Consider the following 8,888-nt stretch of genomic DNA (forward strand, 5'->3'; position numbering starts at 1 on the left):
GCGGGAGAGCGAGTCCCGCCCCCGCCCCGCCCCCGCCCTGCTGGCTGTCGCCACTCGATGACGCCATCAGTCGGGGCCCGGTTGCCAGGCAGCGACCGTTCGCGGGGAGATGGCGCCGGAGCAGCAACTGCTGGTGCGGGGGGTGACGAGGCTGCAGGTGAGGCCCGCGGGCTGGTCGGGCATGTGGGGGAGGGGCTGTGTGCCTGGGGCTGTGTGCCTGCGGGTGGGGGGGCATCTGGGGCGGGGTGGGGGAGGGGCTGTGTGCCTGGGGGTGGGGGGGCATCTGGGGCGGGGTGGGGGAGGGGCTGTGTGCGTGGGGGTGGGGGGCATCTGGGGCGGGGTGGGGGAGGGGCTGTGTGCCTGGGGGTGGGGGGCATCTGGGGCGGGGTGGGGGAGGGGCTGTGTGCCTGGGGGTGGGGGGCATCTGGGGCGGGGTGGCGGAGGGGCTGTGTGCCTGAGGGTGGGGGGCATCTGGGGCGGGGTGGGGGAGGGGCTGTGTGCCTGGGGGTGGGGGGCATCTGGGGCGGGGTGGGGGAGGGGCTGTGTGCCTGAGGGTGGGGGGCATCTGGGGTAGGCCATGGGGGGGTGCTGTACATCTGGGGGTGGGGGAGGGTGTTTCTGGAGCTGTGGCAGGCTGGGGGGAATGACTATTTCTGGGGGTGGGGAGGTGGATCCAGATCTTGGCCAAAGAGAGAGTGTCACATCTTGGGGAGACAAGGGGCAAAATTATCTTAATCTGTTTCTGTTGCCCCAGCTCCTGCTGTCTCGCACTTACGCTTAGTCTGGAGATCTGGGTCAAAGACCTCCCTGCCATAAGCTGGTGCAGCATCACTGAAGGCAGTGGTGGCTTGTTCTCTTACTCCAGGGCTGAGTTTGCCCCTCTGTTCTGGTTTCACAGTTCCTGCTCCTGTCTTTAGCTTTTGTACGTACAGTCTACTTGTACAATGTACAAATAATAGTAAGGGCCTTGATCCTGCACTGCTGATGTTGGTGTCAAAATTTCTATTGACTTCAGAAGTGGGTGCATTTTTATCTGTATTTATGTACTAAGAATTTGCAATTGAAAATTAATTTGGATTAAGGTGGTGGGTGAATTTAAAGCACCATAGCTATTCCCGAATAGCTCCTCAGTATGAGACATGGTAGACCAGTTAAAGCTTGGATTCCTTTCTCCTGCATTGTCATCATTGGAGCTTTGCTCATTTCTCCCCTCCCCCTTTTTTTTCTGTCTAAACGATGCTTATCCACTGGTTTGTGGCAATAGTCCTATATAGGCAAGAAATGTATCTCCTCAAAGAAAGAGATCTTTCCAAGACCTGGAATCTTATCCTCCGAGGAAGTGCCATAAAAAGTGCACTTGAGCCTGCCTGTGTTGTTCAGTCTATTCTAAGAAACTTGGAAGAGACCAAGTGAGATAATTTAGGCTTTGTAATAATCATAATCATAACAAAATCCAGGGGAAACAGTTTAAAAATACACACAGACATCTTCCTATAGTGTTTGAAACCTATTCATATCAGATCAATCCCTTTAATCTAGAAAGTGATGCTGACAAATAACAAAGTGAAATTGATGGGCTGTTTTCCCTGTCTTAGCTAAAAGAAATACAAAAATAAATCAACAAGTTATCTAAACAGAAACAATATGTAGCAAATATTCACTATCCGATATAATGCTCATGGTATGAGTAGATTATTTGATTTAAGTGAGGTAGCAGGGCAGTAAGCCTTATAATATTTGCGATATTTGGCCCTACGTTTTTGTTAATGATTGTTTCAATTTTAATAATTTAAGATGCTGTGAAGTAACAATAATGTGAGAAGCTATAAGGAAAGGAATAGATACAACAGAAAATACCATAATGCCACTTATATGCCCACACCTTGAATAGTGCATGCAGTTCTGATCAATTCATCTAAAAAATTAGAAAAGGTACAGGGAAGAGCAACAGCTGCCATATGAGGAGAGAATAAAGACTGGGACTGTTCAGTTTAGAAAAGAGATACTAAGGGGGAGAATATGATGGAAAATACAACTGATTGGAGAAAATGAACTGGAAGGTGTTATTGACCTGTGTGACATAACACGCTAATTATGGTTTCACCCAATAAAACTAATGGGCAGCAGGTTTAAAACAAACATGAGGAAGTATTTCTTCACACAAGACACAACCTGTGGAACTCATTGCCATGGGATGGTGTGAAGACTAAAAGTATAATAAGGTTAAAAAATAATGAGATGAGTTAATGGAGGGTAAGTCGATCAATAGCTGTTGTCCAAGATGGACAGGATGCTCTGGGTAGCTTTAAACTGCTGACAGCCAGAAGCTGGGAATGGACGACAGGGGTCATAGCACTCAAAATTGCCTTGTTGTGTTCATTACCTCTGAAGTGTCTCCAGTGGTTTCTGCAGAAGACAAGATACTGGGCTAGCTGGACCATTGATCTAACTCAGGCTGGCTGTTCTTAGAGAAGAATGTTCTGTGTGTGCAGTATAAGAACATAACATGATACAATTTTTAATTGGATGGTGGCAGTCTCCGGTATGATGGAGATGGCAGAACAGTTTCAATTGGTACAGTTCCAGGTGAAGTTTAAATCTTCTCTGTGTTGGGAAACTTACTGTGTAGGGATCTCTATCTTGTCTTTCATAGGCCTGTGTCCGGGGTTATCTGGTGAGGAAGAGGTTCCAAAGCTTACAGGAGGAGTATCAGAACATGGTTAACGAGATTGAAGGGGATTTGGGTCAGTTGCAGTGGAAAGGGCGCTTTATACCAACACCTGTTTTTCCTCAAAAGGTAGGATTCATTCAGTTCATGGTACATAGTCACTCCTGGTGAAGGCTGGCATTGTTAATATGATGGGTATGTTCTCTGTGAATAGGGATTTCTTGCAAAAAATGGTAGCTAAAATGGTACTCAGCACTTGTGCATGTAGCAGGTAGTACCTACATTTATTATCGCATGATTTGTGTTTGGATTCAAAGTATGGTCTAGCTAAACACTATAAATGCAGCCATATTGGGAAAACCTGGTTGTCCTACGGCACAATTAAGGCTTCCATCTCTCACTATAGACTGGACCTAGCTGTGTGTTAACCACCTAACCCATGGTGCTGAAGCATGGAAGAATAAACTGTCTCCTCTCCATTGCAAACTCTCCATTGCAAACCATTTTCCAACCCATGATCATTTCAGCCCTTTTCTGGGCAGAGTGAATTTTTGGAAACTGGTGAAGAAAGTTATTGGTGCTAGTTACAAACATCTAAGTGAGATCATCCTGGCCAGGAAGAACCTAAACTTGTTGGATTTTTTTAAACTACTTCCCTCTATTCATTAATTCTCCTCCATTTTAATGTCTCAAACATTGTTTTTCCAGAAGCAGATGAAAGTAAAGCGATTAATTGATCAAGAACCTAGATCCAAAGACCAGAATAATACAGCAAAAGGGCAGCAAAAGCTTTGTCCTCTTGAGACAATAGAGCCAGAAAAGGACTGTAACAGTAGGAGTTACATGAAACCTACAGCCCAGCTTCAAAGTGAGGAGATGGTCGTAAGAGGTGAAGACAGCAGTGTGAAGCAAGGTCCAGAGTGTGATGCAGATAAATCCACTGGACAGGACTGCAGCTTGTCCAGGGAGAATACAGAATGGAAGAACTATAGCAATGCAACATCTGTATGGAGCAGTACTGTTCTGGAGACAGGGTCTACTGCAGCCAGCCAGGGTAAGAAACAAGAATAGGGTATGCAACATAAACAGCAACTCTGAGCCCTTCCAGCATGGCATGTGTAACCTGGCAATGTACTCAAACTCATGCACATGATCAAGATTATTGAGGAGACAAAAGCCTCAGGAACACAATAGAGAGTCTAGAGCAGCGAATCGTATACAAGAGAGAGCATAGAACGGAGTCTGGGGCCCCTCACATGACTCTCCTGTTTCTCCTCGCCATAGTCTTGTCTGCACTAGAAGATAACCCATTGCAGAGATATATTATTTAACTGCAAGGACAATCTAAATTTGGTTCCACACCAGCACAGAAACCTCAATCGTCCCGTTTGGAGCCAGATTCCAGTTTCTCACCTGAAAACCCCTTTTATCCAAAGTCCTCCCGTTTTCCAAATGTAGGTTCTGCTTTCTAGCGAGCATCAATTGCAGGGGAAAATACACCCTTTTATCTCAACATTTGTTTGCCTAAATAAATTCCCTGTCACCACTTCCATTAGCAAAGGGATGGGGGAGGTTCTTGCTGTGTCTGAGATCACACATACATGTGTTTGTTTTGATGCAGTTGGAAGTAGGTTAGTATCCAAGGTCTCATTCTTGATGTACCAGACACACAATAAAGAACCTCTGATGGAGCCAGAAATTAATGATACAGATGGACTGGCCAAGCTTCGCCTGCAGTAAGCACACCAAAAAATGAAAACACTAGCTTCTATATAGTATGGCTTTGCAAACCAGGGAAGGTGATTGCATTCCCCACATCCTCTGAAAGATGCACTAGAGATTAACTTTCGAAATTGCTTGTTCTGAGCCTGTGTGCACTGGCTTGGATTAACAGGCACCGGATCTTGAATATTACAGTAATAAGGGCAATATGAAAACCCAGAATAGTACAAAATAGAATTCTGGTTCTAAATGGGATGATCTCTTTGTTGCAATGGGTTGTTGACTCTGAAACCTGTGGACAGCAGTTTGTATGTTGTTTCCCTGCTGTTTGTTCTACCAAAATGTTTCACTCCTCTGGGATTGTGGATGGAATTTGGGAAGAGTACCTCCTGCCCCAGTATGACCTCTGAATACAAAAAAGGCTCTAAATGTAACATGGCCTGGCTATGAAATCAAATAACCCCTTACATGGAATTCATTTCTTTTCCATCTCTGCAGAACTCCCATTCAAGAGCATACAGCAGGAGCTGCCTCAGACTCTTCCTGACCTCCAGTGTTATCGAAATCACTTAGCTATGGAGCTGCTGTGGCTGCAACAAGCTATCATGAGCCGTAAAAAGGTAAGAGCCTGTCCTTGCCTCTTGCTGTGTGCAAAGGTTGGCTTGTCCAGACAAACCTTTGCAAGAGGACTCTGCAGTTAGTCAGAGTGGTGAAGAGTGGATTTCCAGATTGAATGTTCATTTACATAAGAGTTTAGTCAGACAATGAAGTTACAATTCTCTTCTTTGCTGGACAGGATAATGTTTAGGACTTGTACCACACTTTCCATGTGTAATCATCAGCCAATTAGATGAAATTATGGCTGAGATTAACTAGGCATGTTACAAAGACTTCACTGTTTTTCTAGAATGTAATGCAGTCCCAATTCTAAACCACCCTTGTTCATCCAGATTATCCAAATACACTTTGTGAGGGAGGGCCTGATTTTTATTGTTGTTTTTTCACGTATATGCTAATCTACCTTCAGTGCTAGTCTCCTGGTATGGGTGTGAATTAGCAACGATGGAGTTGGTAAAGAAATAAGGACAGAATAATGCTTATATTGTACCTTCCATGTCGAGGTCTCAAGGATACGTCTACACAGCAGCGTTATTTTGGAATAACTGACTTTATTTCAAAATAACATAGTGTGCGTCTATACAGCAAGCCATTATTCCGAAATAATGTTGAGCTAGAGGACTTCTTACTCTGACTCCTGTAACCCTCATTTCACGAGGAGTAAGGGAAGTCGAAGGAATAGTGCTCTTCCTTCGACTGCCTGCTGTGTAGACTGCGCCAAAAGCAGAGTTAAACTAGTTCAACTTCAGCTACGCAATTGACATAGCTGAAGTTGTGTATCTTAATTCGACTTTTTCCCTGGTGTGTAGACAGACGTACCCAAAGTACTTTACAGATAGGGAGATGATACACTGTGAGGTTCAGTGACTTGCCTGAGGTCAGATAGTTAAGTCAGCAGGGGCAGAATGCAGGAATCCTGACTCTCCTGGAAGTCCCTTGGTTCAACCACTGAACCATGCCTCAGTTTCTCTCATTTTTTCTACCAAAATGTGTGTATGGAATTCTGTGCCTTCCCTGCAGCAGTGGATGGGATTAGTAATGCAATCATTGATCTGTTTCTTAGTAAGAGTTCATGCTGCTGACAGACATTCAGGGTTGACAGTCTTATACCAGAACCTTCCCTAATAACTAAATGCCGAGGGTGTTCTGTCTAAAATGTTAGTTACTCTGCTAGGCAGCCCCGCGTCACTAAAACTGGCACTCTGGGGCTTATTTCCAACTGTAATCACAAACGACGAGAGTTTCTAGTTGCCTAATCCTAGAACTAAGGGGAAAGGAGTCCAGAGATTTGTTGCTAATGTATTGTGTGACCTTGCAATTTGTGCCTCAGGTTCTCTGTCTATAAAATGGGGATAAGGAGGCTATTTACCTACCACATGCATGGCTTAATTAAGTTTTTAGAGTGCTTTGTTGCATGCAGTGTCCCTCTGCTCTGTCCACCTGCTCCTCTTTTGAATAGGCAGCATCCAAAGGACAGATCCTTTGTATATTAGAGCACTATGCCTGGCCATGAGCACGTAGCCAGCAGAGGGAGGAAGACCTCTAAATCTAGCTCTACAAACTGCATTCCTTCCAATGTTATAAGCATTTCTCACCACAGATAAGGAGTCCAGCAGTAGCTGAGTAACCTGCAGAAACAGATGCTTCTTTGGTTTCAAATCTAGCAGTGTCCTCATTTGATTTCCCTTTTTGTCTTGTAGTATTTGATCCTGAAACAAAGGCTGGGGACTCCCGAGTGATAGGGATCTGTTTCAAAGAGTCACGGGATATGCTCACCTCGGTATGGAGGAGCAGTGTTCTCTGGGACCAGGTGGGCTGTGTCCCATCCACAGCAGGTGGGGAATCGCTGGCTTTAGCAACATGAACTGCAGTTGCCCAGAAAAGCACCAACTCCGTTGTGGCACAGAAGTTCTCCATGGTTAACTTGTGACTTCTCCTGGGATTTTGTCACATTTGTCAATATAAGTTATGAAGACGTTTGCTTTTAAACCTGAGAACTCTGGGTGAAGGCACACATTCAGCGTCTGCCCCGAGTAAGGAGGATGCTATCTGTACTAAAGGGGTTTTTATTCAGCCCTCACCCAGAAGAACCCAGTTCTGCTGACTGGTTTTGGTGTACTTTTCTTTAAACGATTAGCTGATCATTTAGGATTGAACTGACCTGCAAGAAGCCTGGAGCTTTGCACCTCCTCCCCGGGGCAGGAATGTCATTTGTTGTCAGCTCACTGAGCCTTACATCTGGAAAATGCCTGTCCGTCTCACGTAGAGTGACTCTGTTCCCAAGTCTTGGGGATCCCAAAATGCTCCTTTGCCAAACCCTGCAGTATTCACTCAGAACCCCAACTGAGCCAGAACCCCCTGGTTTGACACTCTGTGGACAGAATGTATTATCTAGCCAGATGCCTTTCCTAGTGGACTCTGTTGACTGTTTGATACTAATGGGCAATATGTGAACATCAGAAAGGAACATTTCCCCGTGGCACTGGCTCCCTAGTCTAGACCCTAGCGCTTTGTGAGTGTGGAGCTCCGGCTTCTCTCTTTCTTACACAATCATACACCTATTTAATGTACAGTCTGGAGCCTTTCCAATGAAAACCTGTGTCAGTTCCTGTCATCTGTTCTCAATTTTTTGTTTCTGAATAAAATGTTGTGTCTGCCACTGGCTGGGCCAGAAGTTGTCTTGATCCCTCCAGATGCTACCCAGTGAAAAGCGAAGTAAGCCTAACCTCAGTGGTAGTGTCACCTGGTAGGGATGGGCCAAGGCTATTGCTCTAGGTGACAGAGCTTTCCTTCAAGGAACACTCTCCAGGTTGTATAATTTCACATGGTAAATAAAGCTCTTGGCTGCATCTTTCAATGTGTGTGTCTTCTGGCCAACTGACTCGGCTCCATTTAGTACAGACTAGCCCTAGGACTTGGCCCTCTGTGTTTAAGAACAGGAGAGAGGATCTGTTACAGGCTGGTGACCTTGCATCACCCTCTTCTCGCAGGGCTGGAGAAATCAGTAATTTTGGAAATTAAGTGGGTATCTTGAATCTGTCCTCCCTGGAGTGCAATAGAGAGGAGAAGACGGGGTAAGTATAGATTTGTTTGCTCATATATTTTTGTCATGCAAGTGAAAGACTTGAATTCCTCCATCTTCTGACCAAGCTGCAGTTCAAGTTACGCCCCCCCCATTAATCTGCCTAGGTATTTTTCTGTCCCCCATTACCAAAAGAAGTCTGTGGCAGAGCAGTGAGTTGAACGTGGGTCTTTCTGGTCACGGGCTAATACCCTAGCCACTGAACCATCCTTCCCCTCCTGCCCAGTTCATTTTTGATGGCTGTAGCTAGGGAGTTCATGTAAATGGCGATGGTGATTTGCTTTGTGATGCAGATGCTTGTCAACAAGGCACTGCATTAGCACCTGCCAGGCTCGGGTCTCACAGGCCACTGAGCAATCATCAGTGAGAGACAACTTTCAGACGCTTCCACTCTGGGCTGGATTTGAATCAGCACTGCAGAGGTAATCCGCCCCCTCTGCTCTCCTGAACCCTCCAGTCTCCTGATTTTGGAGTTGGGCTGGGCTGTGAGGGAGCTTTTGATACGGTTTGTGTGTAGTAGAGGAGAGGTACTGAGTTGTTTGGTTCTGTCTGAGTGACTCAGCCTCCAGGCCGGCCCACAAAACTCCCTCTGGCTGGGCCTGCAGCCATGGAAACCGCAAGACTCCCTTTCAGAACACAGCTCGGAGAAGGGAGAGGGAGCGGAGAGGGAGCACAGAGGCTGCCAGTCAGCGTGGGCTTGTGCTTAGCACAAGGGTGGCTAGGGTTTTCCTCTTCCAGCCTCCGCACTGTGCTGATCAACCTGTCTCTGATCAGTGGGGTGGCCGTGACACAGGAAGA

The 8,888-nt window shown here is 46.0% G+C and overlaps 1 protein-coding gene across 2 annotated transcripts; it reads left to right on the forward strand.

Moving 5' to 3' along the window:
* Positions 1-7,835, forward strand: IQCC (IQ motif containing C). 2 transcript variants are annotated; one of them, XM_075908694.1, is made up of 5 exons: positions 1-157; positions 2,654-2,797; positions 3,380-3,722; positions 4,889-5,010; positions 6,709-7,835. In XM_075908694.1, the coding sequence occupies exons 1-5, from the start codon at positions 110-112 to the stop codon at positions 6,745-6,747; spliced, it is 696 nt and encodes a 231-aa protein (XP_075764809.1). In that variant the 5' UTR covers positions 1-109; the 3' UTR covers positions 6,748-7,835. The 2 variants fall into 2 exon arrangements, with proteins under 2 accessions (XP_075764809.1, XP_075764808.1); XM_075908693.1 differs by having other exon boundaries at positions 3,377-3,722; positions 6,709-7,834.
* The last annotated feature ends 1,053 nt before the right edge of the window (positions 7,836-8,888 follow it).

The sequence above is a fragment of the Pelodiscus sinensis genome, chromosome 25 (genome assembly GCF_049634645.1).
Source record: "Pelodiscus sinensis isolate JC-2024 chromosome 25, ASM4963464v1, whole genome shotgun sequence".
NCBI lineage: Eukaryota > Metazoa > Chordata > Testudines > Trionychidae > Pelodiscus > Pelodiscus sinensis.

Coding starts and splice junctions, on each gene's coding strand:
- IQCC (XM_075908693.1), top strand. CDS start 110: ATGGCGCCGGAGCAGCAACTGCTGGTGCGGGGGGTGACGAGGCTGCAG. Junction 158..2,653: donor GGGGGGTGACGAGGCTGCAG/GTGAGGCCCGCG, acceptor TGTCTTTCATAG/GCCTGTGTCCGGGGTTATCT. Junction 2,798..3,376: donor CACCTGTTTTTCCTCAAAAG/GTAGGATTCATT, acceptor TTGTTTTTCCAG/AAGCAGATGAAAGTAAAGCG.